Source organism: Leptonychotes weddellii, chromosome 10, assembly GCF_054177405.1.
Source record: "Leptonychotes weddellii isolate Sample4059 chromosome 10, ASM5417740v2, whole genome shotgun sequence".
NCBI lineage: Eukaryota > Metazoa > Chordata > Mammalia > Carnivora > Phocidae > Leptonychotes > Leptonychotes weddellii.
In genome coordinates this window covers 88,608,730-88,629,825 of record NC_138378.1, presented here as the reverse complement: position 1 = coordinate 88,629,825, position 21,096 = coordinate 88,608,730, and the positions used below count along the sequence as shown (strand labels likewise).

General features: G+C 42.3%; 1 protein-coding gene and 1 pseudogene across 2 annotated transcripts in view; one reads left to right on the top strand and one right to left on the bottom strand.

Annotated features, from left to right (window-relative positions):
* Nucleotides 1-576: 576 nt before the first annotated feature.
* On the bottom strand, nt 577-3,097 carry LOC102736086 (eukaryotic translation initiation factor 4B pseudogene; annotated as a pseudogene).
* Nucleotides 3,098-11,972: 8,875 nt separating this feature from the next.
* Nucleotides 11,973-21,096, top strand: part of EIF2AK3 (eukaryotic translation initiation factor 2 alpha kinase 3) — a 66,143-nt gene continuing 57,019 nt past the window's right edge. The window contains exon 1 of one of the 2 annotated variants that reach the window (XM_006741158.3): nt 11,973-12,473. In XM_006741158.3, coding sequence (XP_006741221.2) covers nt 12,166-12,473 — 308 coding nt within the window. In that variant the 5' untranslated portion in view covers nt 11,973-12,165. Of the gene's footprint in view, nt 12,474-12,544; nt 12,938-21,096 lie in introns of those variants that run through there. The other variant, XM_081796752.1, reaches the window with a different exon arrangement.

Genomic DNA, 21,096 nt, shown 5'->3' with positions numbered 1-21,096 from the left:
CTGAGGACAAGATTTCTTTCTGAGTATGCAATCTCAGTGCCTATGGGGTTGGCCACAGCCTAGGAATTTAAAATACGTGTTGAAAATTGAATGAATGGGGTGCCTACGTGGCTCAGTCGGTTAAGAGTCTGCCTTCGGCTCTGGTCATGATACTGGGGTTCTGGGACGGAGTCCCACATCAGGTTCCCTGCTCGGCAGGGAGTCTGCTTCTCCCTCTCCCTCCACCCCTGCTGGTGCTTTCTCTCCCTCCCTCTCTCTCAAATAAATAAATAAAATCTTAAAAAAAAAAAAAAGAAAATTGAATGAATATATGAAACAAGGAGAAAACACTGAAGTCAGTTTATGTGCTCCTTATAGATTATGTGACAGACCACAAGGGTAATAGCAACTTTTGTTTTTATTAATTAATTAACTAATTTCAATTGTAGTTATTGATATACTATCATGGTTCCTGATCCAAAAGATACAAAAGACTTTTTTATATTTAAAAGTCTCACTCCTGGTTGCACAAATCTGTCAATATATTAGAAACCACTGAATTGTACACTTTCAAAAGGTGAATGGTATGTGAATAAATAAATAAGCTAAAAAAGGAAAAATTCTCCCTCCTATCCTCTCACCTTCATGCCTTGGCCACTCTGTTTGTTTTCCCAGAGGCAACCCTGTGACCAGTTTTCTTCTTGCAGAGATATAGAGACAGAGATACAGAAATATGTATCTATATACTTGTTTCCTTCACACTTTTTGGTTTTTGTTTTGTTTTTTTGAGCAGTAAAAGGCTGTACTTTCTCCCTCTTCTGAATACAAAATCCTTGAGAAAGATGGAGTCTGACTACCAGGATGGTAGATGTACTGGCCATGTGGCTGCAGAGGGGAGGTGGCAGGCAGGCACCTCCTGTGCCTGTGAGCAGAGCTGAAGCTGTGTTGGTGGAAGGGTAGGAGATGCAGCAAACCAGAGACTGCAAGGAAGACTTTGCTTAGTTTGACATCCAGGCTCCCTGGTCTGTTGCCACTGTAAAAGGTGACAAACATATCCCAGTGTGCATAGGACTTTCTGTTTTAAAACAAGTTCCAGAAAATCCCCAGTCCCAGAACTATTAAATCATCCTAGTAGATTGATCCCCTTTCTTTTTTTTTTTTTTTTTCCTCCCCAGGAGACGGTGAGTTTTAATTTATCTTTTCTGGATAGAGTTTTGATTTGCTCTTGAATGTTCCAGGGTGGTGAGACCAGGAGGAAGCACAGGATGTAGAGATCTATTCCATGTAATCTTCTCCCTCGGTGCCATCTCCACTATCAACGGAGACAGCAGCATGCCTACTTGCAGAACCGAACTGGGAACTGAACTTGGAGGCCAGGTCTTCTTCAGGTTCTCTGTCTCGGGTTCAGATCAGGGGACTTGACCTCTTTTGCCATCTTTCCTATGTGACTCCTTCCAGTGGTCTTTCTTCCCTCATCTCCTGAACTACAGCTGGAGTTCCCACTTTGACCTTTTGGGCATTCATCCCACACACTGAATTTTCATCTTTCCCTGCTGGTCCTTTCTCAGACGGTTGAGCAGGAAGTACCCCACCCCTTGTAGGGGGATGCTGCTCTGTGTCTGAGCTCTGAGATCCAACAGGAGGGCTAGAACTTCGCTGCACCCAAGCATTCTGCTTTGGTAGAGGAGCTGGCATTACCTTTAGACACTGTTCAGGTTTGGGAGGTTTAGAAGTTGGAGAGTGACAGTCTTCCTCTTAATTGAGTGTTTCATTTTCTAGAGACTTCTCATGCTCTCTCCTTGGTGCACTTCTGCCTGGTGCGGCTGAGGTCCCAGCCTGTGATGACTCACTTCCTGTCTTCAACTGTTCCGTTTCTTGAGTTTCTTTATTTTGCCAGCTTAGAATCTCTCCCGAGGCTGACATTCTAGTTTTGCTTCATCCAGCTGACACTCTTCTGTTCCTTCTTTCCCCTGTCCCTTCTGTAGCTACTCTTCTACTTCTCCTTCTCTAGCACCTGTGTCATCAGGCTTTGCCTTTCCATAGACAGGCTGCTCGAATGGGCTGTGATGTGCTAGCAGAGGAACCATCCTCCCTGGAAGTATTCCAAGGCTTTAGACTCGGTTTGTTGGGGGCACCTCTATCATCATGCCTCTAATCATCCTGAGAGTAATCATCTCTAGAGCTCCATGACCAATCATCTCTTCTGTCATATCTGTCTTCATAGTGGTCCCTTCCTCCTCTATAGACATCATCCCAATGGTACCCACTACCAAATGCTCTTCTGCCACTGCCTACCCTAGAATCATAACCTCTGTCATAGTCTCTGCTGCTTCAGTCATCACAGTGATCCCAGCCCCCGTATCAATCCATATCCTGTTGTGGGCCATCATGGTACCACATCCCAATGCCCATTATGATACTGGCCAGAATCATAACAATCTGGCACTTGTCTCCAAAGCTATCATCGCCTCTTCTAGGCAGGTAGTCATCAAAGCTGTCTGTCTCAGGATGGGCCCTCCAGTGTGCATCTGTTTTGTCAGAATCCTGATTTTTATCTCCACCAGAAAAACAATCATTCCTGCTTTTATCCTGTGTTTGAGCAGCAAGATCCACTCAGATTCTCCTGTTGCCTAGAGACTCCTCATTTGAGGCTCAGGGCACTGAGCAAGGACTTCCAACTCAGGTCCTCAAACTTAGCATAACCCAAATCTTTCATCCTCTCTGGGTTGCTGGGTTCACGTGGTAAATGTACTGCACTGATATTTAATCGTCCAAAGAATTCCTTAACAGAGTCTTCTGTCACAGCACAGGGCACGTTCCCTAGAAAAGCAGTGAGGGTGGCAATTTGGGAAGATAGGTCTGCTCGATATTGGGTTCCTGAGCAGCCCATGGAGCAGAGGCAGGATAGAATGGTCAACTGGAGGAGTACTATACACATGGTCATCAGTACTGTGCCAAGTGGCTGAAGCATCTCCTTCCAGGTTATCTGTTTCATCAGCCCAGATGACTGGTTCAGGGACTTAGGTGCTTCCTCCACCAGTATCCCATTCTCAACCAGAAAGTCTGTTAGGAAGATAGTCTCCGCCTTCTTATTCTTCTTTTTTGCTGGGGCTGCCATGTTGGGACAGAGAGAGAGCGACTGACCCATTTATGATTATAAAATGTTCCCCCTGTATTTCTAGTAATCTTTCTTACCTTAAAGTTGACTTTACCACCGACTGGGAGAAAATATTTGCAAAAGATGTATCTGATAAAGGACTATTATCCAAAATATGCAAAGGACTCCTAAAACTCAACAATTAAAATAAAGAACAATTCAATAAAAAAATAGGCAAAAGACCTGAACAAACACCTATTTGCTATATAGAGAGAGCAAATAAGCATATAAAAACATGCTCAAATTATGTGTCATTAGGGAAATGCAAATCAAAACAAGATACCCCTACACATCTATTACAGCAGCGGAAGTCCGAAACACTGATGATACCAAATTCTGGCAAGGATGTGGAACAACAGAAACTCTAGATCATTGCTGGTGGGAATGCAAATGGTGTAGGCTCTTCGGAAGACGCTTTGCTGGCTTCTTACAAAACTAAATAAACTCTTACCTTTTACCCAATGGAATTCAAAGCTTATGTCCACACAAGAACTTGCACATGGGTGTTAGTAGCAGCTGTATTCATGATTGCCAAAACCGGGAAGCTACCAAGATGTCCTGCCGTGGGTGAACGGATAAATAAACTGGGGTCCATCCAGAGAATGGAATATTACTCAGTGCTAAAAAAGAAATGAACTATTGGGGCGCCTGGGTGGCTCAGTCATTAAGCGTCTGCCTTCGGCTCAGGTCATGATCTCAGGATCCTGGGATCGAGCCCCGCATCGGGCTCCCTGCTCGGCGGGAAGCCTGCTTCTCCCTCTCCCACTCCCCCTGCTTGTGTTCCCTTTCTTGCTGTGTCTCTCTCTGTCAAATAAATAAATAACATCTTAAAAAAAAAAAAAAAGAAATGAACTATTTATCAAACCCTGAAATGACATGGAGGAAGCAAATGCACTTAGGATATTAATCATAATTATTTTATAGCCTGTGTCTGATATCTTCGATATCTCAATTTCCTGTGGATCTGATCTATTTCTGTGTTTTTCTTATGATTTTCTGTCACTTGGTTCTGTTTGTTGACATAATTTGTAGGTTTTTGTTTAAATGCTAAACACTGTGTATGAATAATTGTAGAAGCTCTATATAATGCTTTCCTTCTCTGGAGATAATTTAACTTTCTTCTGGCAGAAAGAGTAGGGGCAGGTCACCCTAATCCAATTAGGGAATACAATATTTTGACACTTTTTTTTAAGGCAAATTTGTTTCCGCTTTGTCCTTATTTCCCTTTGTTGTGTGTCTAGAGTCTCAACTGGAGGTGTTTTTCAGAGCTCCAACTCCTTGCTGGGCCTTCACTTCCACTTTTTGACTCTCCAGCCCAATGAGACTGTTTCACTCGTCAGCCTGTTATCTGCCTCTTTCTGCTTGGGCTTCTGATCTCTTACCTGCATGGTGCATGGCTAAGGAATCAGCAAATGCCTTGGTGGGAAAAGGAGTTGGAATATCAGCTCACTTTTCAATAATTCTCTTTTCTCTGGGATACGAGCCCTTCCAATCCTGGCTCTCTTTCTAGCCTTGAACTCCACATTTTGTTCTGGTAGCCCTGAGACTCCTCAAAGCTCCCTGAGAGGTACTTCTCTGCTTGGGTTCTAGTCCCTGCACTTTTTTGCTTATAATTCAGCAAATGTCTCAGGCAGGGAATGATGGAGAATGTTACCCTGATCTCATTATATTTTCTTTCTTTCTTATTCTTAGCCCTTTGAATTCTAGATGACTTGGTTGCTCTCTGATACCTTTGAAGTTTTGTTTTTTAAAAAAATCTAATTTACCGTCATTCTCAGTGAGATATTTGGTCTAAAACCAGCTCTTACATCAGAGCTGGAAGCAGTTGTTCAAATATTGACAGCTAAGATACAGTCTTCAGTCTGGCCCCCTTATAAAATTATGTGTGGTGTGAGGATTTGATTCTCCCACCACTTTTCTTTATTTGAACCATGTAGAACACTCGCTCTCAGAGGACACCATGTCTTTTGTTTTTTGACAGGAATGAATCTTTCATATATAAATATGCAGCTTATTTTTTCTCTGTTGTTTATGAAAATCAAAATAGTATTTCTTGGTGCTAATTCAATAAACACAAATGCAAGCTTAAGCCTGAATGTCTAAGAAGTTTAGCCAGATGAGCCAATAATTATATTTAATTTTTATTAAAAAAATTATCATCCAGGGGCACCTGGGTGGCATGGTCAGTTAAGCACACAACTTTTGGTTTCGGCTCAGGTCATGATCTCAGGGTCGTGAGACTGCCTGTCTCCCTCCGTCCCTCCCCTCTCTCTAAAATAAATAAAACAAATCTTAAAAAAAATTATCATCCAAATAAAAACACAAAATTAAAAATATTTTATTCTGTACTTGCTGACCATAAAGAATATATTGGTGGCCCCAGGAGAGAAATGATTTCATCTATGATTAGTGATATAAAGTGATACTTTGCATTTGTGTTTACTCATTGCTACCTGGTTGCTTAGATTTTTTTTAAAGATTTTCTATTTATTTGAGAGAGAGACAGAGAGAGAGCACAAGCAGGGGGAGCGGCAGAGGGAGAGGGAGAAGCAGGCACCCCATTCAGCGGGGAGCCCAATGTGGGGCTCGATCCCAGGATCCCGGGATCGTGACCTGAGCCAAAGGCAGACGTTTAACCGACTGAGCTACCCGGGTGTCCCTAGATTTTTTTTTTTATATGTAAATTTGTATAAATATTCTCTATAGAAAAAAGAGGCATAACATTATAGGAAAATAGAACCAAGCTACCAAAGAGCTTGGTGTAAGTGACCCAAGAAAGTCCCTGGTGCAAGTGACAGAAGGGTGTCTGGGACAAATGACCACAGCAGACACTGTGAGATTCAGGAAGAAGCAGATTGTCCCAGAGCACACTAATATTATATTAGTAAATATAAATTTAACATACATCAACCACATGAGCACACAGATTGTCCCAGAGCACACTTGGCATTCCAAAATTAGTGCTGATTAATGTCTCTCTTTTGCCTTAAATTGGAAGAATTACATATAAAACTACCCCCTCCCTTTCCTTCAGATAGAAAATAAAAGCAATGAAGCCCTTGAGTAAGAATTTTCCAGTGCAAGGGTCTTCATGCATTTAAGGGAATGCTCGCTGCTTTCCTGTTCTTGCCAGGCCCACAGGCTTTTGATCATGAAAAGCTAAGATTGAAGAAAAGGCACTGATATCTCTCAGCATAATGTAAAATCTTGATATCATTATGAAATAGGATTCTTTGCAATTTATAGAGCAGTTAGGAAAAATCCTTTTTCTACTTAAGAGTTTGGCCTCTGAAAATCTCTGAGACTCAACTTCTTTTGGAGGAAGACCACATATAACTGGACACGTACACACACACACATAGCATGTGTGTGGGTATGTACGTAGGGATTTGTTCATGCATTTATGCATACATGCCTGCAGATCCCACTGTTAGAGAGATCTCCAAGGGCACCAGAAAGGATCATCTGTATCTGTCCAGGACTAGACCCAACTATGTAAATTCAGAAGTTGATAATTATCAGTTACTACCCTGGTGAAGCCTCAAGGCATTTCTTTAGACTCAGTCACTCAGATAAGGGAACAAATACTCACCATGGGTGTGGTGGACTAAAGCCTGGTCACAAGTCTTCTCTCCCCTGTGGTAGCAATACACATCCCCACTATAGCCATGGCCTCTTGCTGTGATGGCTCCACTTCCCTGCCCTTTCCCTTTGGACTTGGTTGTGTGGCATACTTTGGCCACAGGGATGTTAGCAGACATATAAAAGCAGGGGTTTGAAATATGTACGTGTGGTGCAATTCTTTATCGCTAAGTAGTATTCCATCACGTGGCTATACATCCATTTGTTTATTCATTCACTAGTTGATAGACATCAGTGTTTCCAGTTTGGGCAATTATGAGAGAAGCTGCTATAAACATTCACATATAGGTCTTTGTGGGAACATATGTTTTCATTTCTCTTGGGTAAAACCCTAGGAATGGGATTGTGAGGTCATATGGTGAGTGTATGTCTAATTGTATAAAAAGTGGCCAAAATGTTTCCAAAATAGTTTTACCATTTTGCATTTGGACTAACAATGTATGAGAGTTCCAACTGCTCCACATCCTCAACAGCACTTGCTCCTTTTTTTTTTTCAAAGAGCTGTTCCAATAGACATGGAGCGATCTCATTGTGTGTACTGCTTTGAGGCGAATTGTTCATGCTAGACTCAGGCACAGATATAATTGATTACTCTCATAGCACTTGTGCTAGATTGGATTTTTGCTCTCTGAAATCCTATGCCCACATCCTTCGTCATGTGACTTTGAAGTTTCTCTCACTAGTGGCAAGGCATATTTTCCTGCTTCGTTGATGTTGGGCCTGGTCAAATGCTCACTTAGCCAACGGAATGTGAATGGAAGTGACAGCGCTGCCGTTCTGACTCCAGGTTTTAATAGGCCCTGTAAATTTCCACTCATCTTTCTTCTGTTTCTGCCATTGCCTTAAGGAAGATGTGTTCCACGGGCGCCTGGGTGGCTCAGTTGGTTAAGTGTCCAATTCTTGCTTTTGGCTCAGGTCCTGATCTCAGGATCATGGGATTGAGCCCCACGTCAGGCTCTGTGCTGAGTGTACAGCCTGCTTGAGACTCACTCGCCCTCTTTCTCTCCCCTCCTCCTGCTTGCTCTCTCTTTAAATGAATGAATGAATGAATGAATAAAATCTTAAAAAAAAAGATTCTCTCTTTTCTCTCTCCCTTTGCCCCTCCTCTCTCTCTCTCAAAAAAAAAAAAAAAAAGACATGTTCTTGCTAGACCAACCCACCAGGTGAAGGGTATGAGTTCCATATATGTATAAATGTTACACAAGCACATCAAAGGAATCTCAAAATCATTAGTCGTCACGGAAATGCAAACCAAAACCACAAAGAAATACCACCACATACTCACTAGAAAAACAAAAATTAAAAGACTAACAATATCAAATGTTGTTGACGATATGAAAGAACTAGAACTCTCATATGCCACTGGTAGGGGTATAAAATGAAACCATTTTGGAACATGGTTTGGCTTATTGGACATTTATGTCTTTTTTAGTGATATTGCAAGTCAAAGCATTTACAAAGGGAAGAATTTATATGGGTGGGCACCCAACAGAGTTTGCCACCACAGTAAAATATACAGTGCTGTATCAGTTGACTATTGCCATAATAATGCCGTGTAAGAAACCATCCCCAAATGCAATGGCTTAAAACAACAGAAATTTATACCCTCACAACCTTCACGTGGGGATTGACTGATCTAGGCAGAGCACAAATACTGTTTGGCAGATTCATATAAATTTAACATACAACAACCACATGAGCCAATAATTCCACTTCTAGGGTTTACTCAAGAGAAATAAAAACCTACACTTACATAGAGACTTGTATATGCAGGTTCATAGCAGCTTTATCTTCAAGAGCCCCAAATTAGAAGTATCTCAATGTATACCAACAGGCAATGGAATTCGACTCAGCAATAAAAATGAAGAAAGTGTTGCTACATGTAAGAACATGGATGAATTTTAAAACATTATATTAGTGAAAGAAACCAGACACAAAGAGTATATACTGTACAATTACATTAAAAATTCTAGAAAATCTATTGTGACAGAAGACAGATCAGTGATTACCCGGGCCCTGGGGTGGAAGAAGGACCTATGAGGAGATACAAGGAAGCTCTCAGGCATGGCGGGAATGTTCTGTTACCTTGGCTGGTGTATACATCTGTTGAAACTTATCTAAGCAGGCACTTTCTATAGGTACACGTATTAAACTGCAATAGTGTGGATTACAAATTCTCTCCTTCATCCTCACCAGCAGAACCCTAGTTTTGTTCAGAGTGGCAGTATGCTTCCTTTTTAGCTCTGGATGACTATTTGACATGCTCTTGGCCTGTGAAAGGTAAGCAGAAGTCCCTTACTGGGGCTTTGAGGAAAGCTCTTGACAGAGGGCAAATTCAGGCAGCACCAGGTACAGACTTTCTCTGCTAATAGTCTGAGCCTATGATTCGAAATCACTGACCTCTTTTGCTCATCTTCTAGACCATGCTCAGTTTTAGAATTTGAATTCTAAACTTGGCAACCCCGGCTCAGATACCTAAGCATCAGCTTCTTTTCCTGGCTCAGGTTCATTGATCAGCTATCCTGCCTGGTTCCAGCTACTCTTACACTTCCCTGAGGAACTCACACTCATAGTCCAGGGTTCCCATGCAGCCACCATGACTCTCCATGCTGTCCCCAAACTGGCAGGTTCTCTCTTCACCCCTTCAAGTTCTTTTCCTAGTCAGCTGAACCTGACTCATGATTATGACTCTTCTTTTTCCAAAATGGAAATATTCACGTGTTTTTTTCTGAGTATAAACTGTGACTGTCCTTACTGGCATTTTCCACCACTGGGCTCTTCTGTCTGTGCCTTTTCCTCATGGCATTTACTTTGTTTTCATAATATAAGTATATGTGTGATTATTAAAGTAGTGTTGGTCTCCTTAACTAGAGAAATGTTAAGCTTCAGAAGGGCAGGGACCATGCCTGTTTTGTTCACAACCTTATTCCCATGGTACTTGCTAAATGGTAATGAATAAATGAATAAACAAAACTTCCACATCAATTGTAGGTGGCAAGCAGACTCCTAATTCATTAGCTCAGATTACAGTTCATGCCATGATCATTTTTTGAAAAAGTTAAAAAAACATGAAGACTAGGTTCACTAACCTATACACACTAGCTAATTTCAAATGGGCCATTACAAATAGTCAACAATCATTTTTCAGCTCCTGTTAATTTTTTTGACACCTTTCGTATATTATCTACTAAATATCACTTTGGCAGGAAATCTTATTTTCTGTTTTATTGAGTAAATCATGATCAGCTAGTTTGAACTCTCTCACCTATTTTTTCTTTCAAAGTAAGTTATTCTTTAGGGGTACTTCTTCAACTTTCAACATGGACGGCATGCCTCTGCTTTCCTGGATACTCTGGGATCTTGCTTCCTTAATCAACCCCTTGGATCTACAGCAACTACAATCTCCCTTTCCATTTGTCTCTTTCCATTCTGTCCTGTTGAATGAATTCATTCATTCATTCAACAAATATTTATCAAATACTAAACACCTTGCTTTGTTTTAGGCTCTATTTAGGAATATATCGATGAGCAAATCCTCATTAGAACTTATATAGGAGTAGAAGGGGACAGACAATAAACAAAACAGATATATATATTACAGTATTTTAAAGTCTAAGGAGAGAAATAAAGCAGGGGAGGACTTTAGGAAGTGATCTGTGGGAGATGTTTCAATTTTAAAAAGGGTGGTCAGGAGAGGCTTCACTGGGAAGGTAACAGAGCCTTGAAAGAAGTGAAGATATCTGGGTGTTAGGGGCTGAATTGTGTACCCTCCGCCATTTCCAAATTCCTATGAAGTCCTGGCCTATGGGGCAGGAAAACCAGTGAAAAGTGTTTTGGCAGGGAAGAGTTACTGGGTTAAATATAGCTGATCAGATGAAGACAGAATTGTCTTTTTAGCAATGGCGGCCTCAGTGAGAGCAGTTTTGGTGGAATTGTGAGCTTGAAAGCCCGACTGTAGTGTGTTTGAGAGAGAGAGAAGAGGAATTGAAGACAAGGAGTTTAGAACACTGGAGAGTTTTGCTGTACTGAAGAGCAGGGAATGTGGTCAGGAGGTGGAGCAGGAAGTGGGGCTTTTTGTTTGTTTTGCTTTTGGACGGAAGAAATTAGAAAAAAACCTTCAGTTTTGATGAGGCAATAGCCTCCCAGCTAGCTTCCTCATCTTTGGTGTTACTCTTTTGAATACACTGCCGATGGACGCATTTTACCGTTTCATTCACCTGCTCAAAAATTTTCAGGGTCTCTTTAACTGTTGTATGAAAAGTTCCAATGCCTTAGTTGAACATTCAAATTTTCTGCAGTTTGGCCTTTTGCAGTTTTATCATTTTTCGTCATAGCCCTATAGTGAGGTACAAAGCATGCCAGACCAGGGTCGGAAGGCTTGGATAAAGTCACGGAGCCGTAAGGGCTAGGTGTGTGACTTTAGACAAGTGAGGGCAATGCACTGGGCCTGGGCTCCTTCTCCTTTATAACGAGGAAGGGAGCGTGTCAGGTAGACTGGATCCTCCGGAGGTCACCGGCATCTCTAGCGGGCTATAATTTCAGCACCAGCGTGGCCACAAGCAGGATACTCTCCTGAGCCCGCCCTGTCCCTTCCACTTCGGGGGATCACACCTCCTGTACCGTCACTTATTTTTCCTGCTTCGCTTTTGCCTTTCCAAAGACAGCAGGCTTTAGAAGAACCACAGTGGCAGCTCCTTTAAGGTCGGCCGCCTCCCCGCCACCAGGGACTCGCCTCCCACTCTTGCTTTCACTTGGGACAATCCACTTCCACAGTCAGAATCGGCCACGTATTAAGTGCCGCTTCCAACCAATCAAGAAGAAGTTACCTCAGACCTTTGGAGGGGCATCCACTTCTACCAATGATCTTCCAACTCTTCTCTAGCGCCTCATTTTTTTGAGGGGCGAGGCCAATCGCAGCGATGGCCAATCTGCTCCGGGAAAATGTATTCCGGTACTGCGGCGCCTACCAATCAGGTGAGAGGATTGCGGAGAGGGGCGATTTTCATTGGTAACCGCGTCCGGAAGAGGGCTGGGCCTCGGGAGAGGGCAATACGATTTGATTGGCAGACGTGATGTTGACATCCGAAAGCCCACCTTCTCCAAGAGGACCAGCCTGGGTCTCCTGAGTGACGGTGGCCGCAGCCAATCAGGGGGGAGACGCGCGGAAAGTTTGTTCAATGGGCGATGACTGAGGGAGGCTGTCACTCAGGTGGCGGTGGCGGAGGCCGGGCTAAGACGTGGCCGGTGGAGCTCCGCTCGGCTGTCCAGACCGTCGGGGCGGCGGCTGGGTGCCTAGCGCGTCCTCGTCCTGGTCGGGCGCTTCCAGCAGCGGGAGAGGCAGGCGCCGGCGTCTGCACCTCCATGCCCGCACGCGGGGCAGGACGCTGATGGAGCGCGCCACCCGCCCGGGGCCGCTCGCGCGGGCGCTGCTGCTGCTGCTGCTGCTGCTGGGACTGGCGGCGGGCACGGTGGCCGCGGGGCAAGCCCCGGACCTCCCCGCGCCGAAGGCGGAGGCGGCGTTCGGCCTGGGCGCAGCGGCCGCTCCCACTTCTGCAGCGCGGGTGCCGGCGGCCGGGGCCGTGGCTACGGCCGAAGTGACCGTGGAGGACGCCGAAGCTGTGCCGGCGGCCGCTACGGAGCAGGAGCCGCGGGACCCGGAACCCGACGACGAGGCCGAGCTACGGCCGCGCGGCAGGTGAGGGGCGCAGGCTGAGCGCCGGGGCCGGCGACCCCGGAGGCCACTTGTTTACGGCACGTGTGCCGCGGAGGATCGGAGGTCCGGGGTTCCCCCTCGGCTGTGGTCTCTCTCAGAGGATGGAGAACTGGTGACCCGGGAGCGAGCGCGGGGCCGTGCTCCCATCCCCCGGGCCAGCGACGGGCCTTTTCTCCGGTCCTTGTTCGCAGGCAAAAGCAGCATCCTCGAAGGTGTCTGGGGGATGATCAGAGAATGGAGCGCAGAGGTGGGAAAGAAACGTCACTTTCCCTCTTTTTTTGTTTTCGAACTTTATTCGCGCTGCAAGGACTCCCTCCCCTTTTTCTTCCATGAGTCATCCCATATCCCTGCTGGGTTGACAGCTGTTTGGGAAAAGAACTTTACAATGACATTTCTACATTTCCCTTTCAACACAACCCTGTAGTGGCCCCTGGACCCGGGGTGAGGTCAGTATTTCTCGAACTGAGACCTGCAGAACATCTGCATCAGAATCACCTGGGGATGCTAGTTAACCGTACAGTTTTTAGGCCCTACCCCAGTTGTACTGAATTAGACTTTCTTGGGGCAAGAACCTGGAATCTGCAAGTTTAACAAGCACTCCAGGCAGGTCTTGAACACACTAAAGTTTAAGAGCTGCGGGTAGGTCTTGCATTTTGGCAGTTCTTTGATATTTAGAGGGCTTACGATACGTAAACATTTAAAATAGGGTTGTCTTGGTTGATTTGCTTAGCCTCCTTAAAAATGTTACTGCAAGGTACAGGTTTTTAAATACTTTTCAAAACCTGGACACAAATGTAAGGTATTTTAATGGTAAAGTATTTTGCAGGCAGCTGATCTCAGCACAACTGGGGAGAAAGTGATGTCTCATCTAACAAATGGAGTGATAGAAGGAGCATTAGGCAAATTAAACCAGAGAGGGCTAGAATCTGGATTAGAAAGTATTGTAAGCTTATAATGTAGCAATTACTAGATCCTAACAAGTTAGATTTAATTTTCAGCTAAATATCAGAACCTTGATCTATATACTTGCAGACTACTAAAACTGGATAAGTACTAAAATTTTCTAGGCACTATATGAATGTTTATGTATAGATTTTTTTTTTCCTTTAAGTAGCACATATTTGACAATATTTTGATAGATTTTGCTGATGGATTAATTTTCCTGGAAAAGTGTTTTTATCTTAAGTTTCTGAAGCACCTGCTCAAAGTAAGTTCCTTGAAGTAAAGTGAGATGTTTCATTTTTCTTAGAGTACAGATCCACCACCGCAGGTATTTATTGGCACTTACAACCCACAGGCTGCCCTGGGGTTAACAAAGGTTAGGCAGATAGTCCCTGTCTTCCAGGAGGAGGATGTTGCCTAGCAGTGAGGATTGAATGAAGAGACCCATAATGATATTACAGAGCAGAAGCAGTGCAAATGAAGTGCCCTGACTGTCCCAAGGTTTTTGTGGTGTTCAGTGGGTGGGGGTATGGGGGTGAAGTAGGTAAAAAGGTAAGAGAAGGCTGTGGCAGAATGAGTTGGTTTGTGAAATGTGAGTAGGATCATGATGAGCAGACACTGGACTTGAGGAAACAGCAAGAGGCACAGAAGCTGGAAAGTATGTTTAGGGAACATTTTTGTTTGTATACCTGTGTGTGTGTCTGTCTGTCTGTGTGTACGAGGGAGATACAAACATGCACATGTGTGCTGGGCAGGGAGTTGTGGAAGATGAGGCTAGAACAATAGGCTGGGACCAGATTGTATATGTCGAGTCTAACACTAGTAGCATCTTCATCACCTGGGACGTGTTAGAAATCAGAATCTGGCACCACCCAGATCCACTGAAGGAGTATATGCATTTTGACAGGATTACCAGATGATTCCCATGCACGTGACAGTTTGAGAGTTATTGTTTCAGAAGTGTTGTGTAGGGTATCTTGAAAGCCAGGTCTGATTACAGTTTGTTGTTAAGTGGGTATAGCACAGAGGGGAGAGATTTGAGAGATTTGAGGCAGAATCTTGGTTCCTGGCAAATGAATTGATTCCTCCTGTGGTACCCCTGTCCACAGATTGAGATGGATGGTCAGAAGATGGGAACACACATGGGAAAGTGGGGAAATTGAGGAGAGCAGGGAAGAAAAGGTAAAGGGCTTGTTGTTGGACATGGTGACTTGGAGGTGCAGGCAGTCCATCCAGAGGGAGAGATTTGGGAGGCAGGTAGAAATGATTGACTGTAGTTGGAGAGAGATCAGGGTAAAGAGGTGAAGGTGTGAGAAAGAGGAGGCTCAGAAGAAGACCTCAACAAATGCCTTATATTTTTGAGAAGATGAGCCAGCAGAGGAAACAGAAATCCAGCTGGCTGGGATGGAGGTGTAGGGTGAAGGCTGAGAACAATGAGGAGGAATTTGGTGGTGAGCGCATGTAAAGAATTTAAGTCAAACAGCAGAGAGTGCTCAGATTGCAAGACAGTAAGGATTCATCCTTTTAAAGCCCCACTCCCTCCTTCCGGCACTCTTCGGACTGACTCCTGACAGCAGGCAAGTTTATACATTCAGAGGAAGGAGCCTGTATAGACAGGTTGAAAAAGAAAGGAATAGAGGAGGGAGTGGAGGTAGTTGAAGAGGATCTCCTTGGCAAACAGGAGGATCACTTCCTTCTCAGAAAGAAGGAGAGTGAAAATAGAAGAGTTGGGCCTGGCAGAGAGTAAGTGATCTTTGGCTAACAGAATTCTCTAGGAAGAGATAGACCGTGTTTAGGGGTGTGCCAGGTAGCTTGAGATAGTGTGGAAAGTTTGAGAAGCCTTGGATAAGTAAATTGATTGAGTCAACAGAAGATCAATATGCAACATTTATAAAACTTCTTCCTAAGTGCTCTTTAAAAAAGTGAAAAACCAGGGAATATCAGTGTTCCATAATAACAGACCAATATCCTGTTTGTTTAAAGGAGGAGGATTAGGGGAACAGATTTGAATTAACCAAGCGTTTATCACAAACAGCTGTGAAGAGCTATGGTACTTGCAAAACTTTTAAAAAGAGGGAGATGGGAAATTAAGGTCGCTATTTTTGCATGTTGTCTTTTGATGCCCAGGAAGCAATATGAGACTCTGGTTCATTTTTCTTCCCTTGATGGAGTTTTCATTGGTTTTATCCTAACTGCTTACTCTACATCTCAAGAACATGTGAATGAGTGAATAAACTTTTTTTCTTTAAAAAGTAGCTAAAATAAACTTGTTTTTCTGATAGCAGCCTTGTTAGTGCTTCTGTTAAACATTACATTTAGTTGAAATTTAAATGGGATGCTCGCTAAGGAAAGCTGGGAGGAAAGTTGCAATCTCGCCTCATTGCTAGATTTTGTGCACATTGGCATAGTTATGAGTTACCAGTTTCCTGACTCCAGCACAAATGGGCAAATTGCTAAGTGTTACTTGGGGTGTTGGGGATGGGATGGGCATCTTCATAGTGACGGCCTCTAATGACCTCAAGAGTTGTAAAGAACTAATTTTATCTTAACTGTCTCACTAATTTGTAGCATATTTCTGCCTTCCTCTCCTGCCTCTAATTCCCTGCTAACAACAGTATTACTAAGTTGGATGTTAATCTGTGGTGCTTCTTTAATTTGTCACCTGTAAACTGAATTCTTTGTATTTAATGAGATAACATGAAAATATTTTGCAAATGTGAGATGATTTCATTTTTTATTTCTCTCTCCTGTCTATCCTTTCACAAACTGATTGGATGTGAATCGTGGTACAGAATCTGGTCATCCTCAGATTTTCAGATTCATAATTAAGCTTTTTTTTTTCCCCGCTAATATACCTATTGAATAATAGAATCTCAGCATACAGTGTTGAAAGGGAACTCAGTCATCTGGTCCCAACACTGCTCACTTTTCTGACACCAGACTTTTAAAGTTAACTAGAAATCATATTTAAAGAAGAATTTATGCATAACTTTCAAGGCAAGTTGTAAGCCAAAATAAACATACTTTAAGCAAGTAATGAATTATCCTTCCTGTCTACAATTGTCTTTTTAGTTTAGTTGACACCTGGGCTCTAGATATGATATGTGAGAGAATTGAGGAAACTGTTCTTTATTTGAACTCCAAAGCCTTTACACACCTAGGCATTTTGCGGAAAGGGACTGGGTCTTCATCAGCTGCTGTGAGCTGTAGCTCCAACATGCCTCTTCATTTCCTAAATACTGCCTGAGAACTCCATCTGATTTTTTCCTCTGTTTGTAAGAGAGAAGTTCCTGAACATTTTTACTACAAAATATTTTAAAATACAAAGAGGAGAACTTGTAAGTTACAGAACTAAATGTGAGGGGGGAAATTAATTTTATTTTTTATTTTTTCACGCTGTTCTGTTTGTAAATGACCATTTTGATTAAAAATGTTTCCTAGAACAAAGTAGAAAAAGTGTGTCCAAAAATGTTTTAATCTGATAAAGGATATATGTCACTCATGTCTATAACATTGAAAACTTAAATGGTATTTCTTTAAGGTGTAGCTGATATGTCAAAGTTATAAAATACAGTTGGTAATTTTTGACATGTTTGTTTTGATTTGGGGCAGGGCTAGTCTTGTGATATGTTTAAATAAAGGAAGTTTGATTTGAAGATTTACTTAGTAGGTGAGGACTAAGAAGTATAGTCCAATTAGTACTAGTTTGGTTTTGAACAAGAACATATGCTTTCTTGAATAAGAGCATGTGTTTAGGTGGAGGATTCTTGGCTACATCAAAAAGCAGATGTAAGGGGCGCCTGGGTGGCTCAGTCGTTAGGCGTCTGCCTTCGGCTCAGGTCATGATCCCAGGGTCCTGGGATCGAGCCCGCATCGGGCTCCCTGGTCCGCGGGAAGCCTGCTTCTCCCTCTCCCACTCCCCCTGCTTGTGTTCTCTCTCTCTCTGTGTCTCTCTCTGTTAAATAAATAAATAAAAAATCTTTAAAAAAAAAAAAAAGCAGATTTAACCAAATCACATTTTTAATTTTGTAGAGTTTTTTCCTCTCCTCCCCTCTCCCCAAAGAAAGAAAATGTGCAATTTAAAAATAAGCAGTTGTTAATGTAGAAACTGTTCACTCGATACAGTGTTCTCCTGTCACCTGCTTCTCTCTCACATGGGAAATTTCTACAGGTGGTAAGCCTCCTTTAGAATTATTGTATGAAAGAATTCAGCATCTACTTCTCAGACTCTGATAAACTTAATTGTAAATAGGCAGGTATTCTGGGTGACTTAAGTGAGAGCAAACAGTTTTTTAAAATAGGATCTTCATTGGCATAAGGTTATTTCGGCTCAGTTGAGGGCAAATCAGAGCAGTAACAGGATAAATGGCATCTTGATGAGATTTCTGGAATGAATAAAAGCTGCACATTATAGTAATATAGTAGTTGCTACTTAATGAAAACGTACTGTTAACAGAATGATTGAGTTTAAAAACCTATATTCATGCTTCTGTCCAAAACCTCTTACTTAGTGCATGACTGAGGCAAGTCACATATTTTCACATCTTTCTCAGCTTCTGTTTTGTTTTTGTTTTATATGTACCATAGTGTCTGCCCTACTAAGGTGTTTCATTCAACAAACATTTATTGCATTTCACGAGCAGATAAATGGGCAGCTGAGCTAGCCCTTGAGCCCCAAGTCTGACAGGGAGATCATTGTGTTAAAGAATTAACTACACTAGAATGGATAGTGAGTGACATAGGAGTAGTTTGAGAGTAAAGACAATGGAAGTATCAAGTGAGTGAGTCCTTGAATGTCAAGTGTCAAGGCGGGTCTAGGCTGCAGAGCCCAGAGCAGTGATTCCCAAGCCAGGGCTCCTGGACATCTATGGATCTGCAAAGGTAAAAATGGGGATCCATGAGATTGTCAGTATTTTTAAATAACTGAATGGAATTGGATATCCAATGAGGAGAAGGCTAATTAAACAGTCAAGTTTCCTGACTTTGAACTAGAATTGTATCAAACTTAATATAGTAATCTTAGCTATATCTTTTCAGAAATCTTCAGTATTTTGATTGGTATTAAATATTTCCTCGAAAAATGGGGGAGTTCATTAGAAATAATGTTTATGGGGCAAATGAAATAATTTAAGATGTGAGATAATAAATTAAATGGAACTTTGTTGAAAAGTTAAGAAACGTGTGTGTGGGTATGTGTGGGTGTGTGTGTGTGGGGGTGTGTGTGGCAGTGGGGTGGGGGATTATGCCTGATTATGAAAGGCTCTGTGTGCTATACGAAGCAGTGTGACCTTTATTCTGTGAGCACAGGAAGCTTCAGAAGTTTATCAGATCTCTATTATAGAAACAAAACTATTGGAACTGCAGAGGGGACAGAGACCTGAGGCAGGAAAATATGTCAGAAAGGATTTTGAAGGTGTTCTGATGAGAAGTGAGAATTGGTTCTAGGACAAGGGCAGTGGTAATGAAGAAGAAGGAAAAGATTCAAAAGCCTCAGAAATAGAATCAATAGTAACTGACTGTTGTCTAAATGTAGAGCGTGAAGGAGAAGGTAGACTTGTTGTCTGATGCAAATGTTAAGTGACAGGGTAGATGGAAAAGGATGTGGGAGAGGAGATTTATCTGAACACACTGGGGGTAACAAGCATGCCCTGCTGAAAATGCAGAACTAGAGCAGGGAGAGAAACAGTGGACTGTAAACACCGAATAGATTTGGGAGCTGTCATGTTACAGGTAAAGTCAAAGCTGTGGGCATTGGCTGAAGCCAGAACTCCATGGCCTGCTTCCTGGAGATTGAGAGCACTAGGAATTATGGGGTGAAGGGAAGTGGCCTTGTAGAAGCCGGGGAAAGGAGAAGGTCCAGAATGAGGAGCCGGCCACTTTTTCAGCGCTGCTGCGGGACAGACTTGATGAGGAGAATAGATCTGGCAGGAGGAGATTGTTGAAAACCTTCTTGAGAATAGCTTCGAAGAATTGGGTCACACGTAAGAGAACAGCGCTTGCTGTTGAATCATCCGAACAAATGCCTCTGTAAACTAGAGCAAGGTGTAAGTGAGAGATAGGAGTTTCTAAAGAGTTTATTGGCAGAGTTGGCCAATAGGCCTTCTTCATCCAGGTAATAGATTATTTTTTTACTCTAAGGAAACAGCCCTTTGAGCTAAGTCAGTATTTGCCAACCTGGTCTTATTGCAAGACTCAACTGGGGTATTGTCAAGCTCTAGCTCCCAAGCCCCTTATGGGGATGGGACCCATGAATGTTTACTGGCTTTTAACAAGCACTCCAGATAATTTTTATGATCAGGCAAGTTTGAGTTATGCTGACCCAGGGAAGTAGTCATGTCTTACCTGTGAGAAAGCAAGTGGAATGAAGCTGTGAGCAGAACAAGTGCAGAGTCATGGGGATGTGAACACAGGTCTGACTTCAGAGCTCCAGTTCTTAAAAAGAAAAAAAAAATGCTCCAGTTCTTTCCACTGGAAATGCTGCCTCTGCAGTCCCTTCAATTCTTGAATAAGTAAAGGGCTTTTCATCTTGTTCATAGAAACCTGAAAATAGAGCGAATGGATTGTGGGGAGATAAAATGGCCTTATATTCTCCCTATTTGGGGAGGGGGGATTCATTTTTCATCTCTGATTGGTGTTTGTTCTAAACACTTATTGCTGTCCTCTGTTTATCCCTGCATTTAGCATTATCTATCTGCTTGATGCTTTTCTCAATCAATAGTATGTCCATGAGCATCTCTCTCTTAGAATGTGATTAGACATAATAGTCTAAATTGTAGCATCTCTTTTGTGCCCTGTAGTGCTGCTCAATTTCAGCCACAGCAGAAGGGGTACTTCCTTCCAGAAACATGCTTGGGAAGGAGCCCACAGTGAATATTATGGCTAGCTTGTAGCAGACAAGAAAGTGAAGGGTTTTTTTTGTTTTGTTTTTTTAAATGCCTGACAGAGTTATAGGGGATTTACTGTTTTTCCCATTAAGAGGGTTAAAATAATTAAGGGTACCCCATTCAAATCTAAAAACCAGATTACATTAAGTATCAAAAGCAGTTAAGAGAATAATATACTTAATTGTTCCTGCCCACATGTTTGTATTTCTTTTAATTATTACTCAAATTTACACTTATTCTCTAGATATTGTACAAAATCTGAAACTATCTTGTTTAAAAAAACAGAATCCTTGACTCAGTTAAATGCACCCTATATGATAAGTTGTCAGTGAAAGAATAAACATTAAACTCCAAGTGACTTATTAAAATGTGTTTTTATATACACATAAGACACATATGCATGTTTTATTGTTGGGTTTTTCTTTGTTTTGAAGATGAGACCTAGAGTTTTACCATTCTCTGCATACCTCTAGCCCAAATACCTACATACTCAAAAAATTACAGGTTGTTTTTTTTTATATAAGTAGAACGTCTAGGGTGAAAAACAATGTTCATTCTGAATTAAAAACAAAAAATAGTATCTCAAGTGTTGCAGGGGTCTACTTAATTTTTCATGGGTTAACACTGCTTGCTTATACTCAGTTTTGTTCCAATTAGAGTAATTTTCATTTAGCCATTTATTTGTGGTTAATGATTACCAAACAGAATAATTAGACATTTCTATAATGGTACTAGGAAAGAGTTAACTTGGCTCTGAACCTTCGATCATTAACTTAATT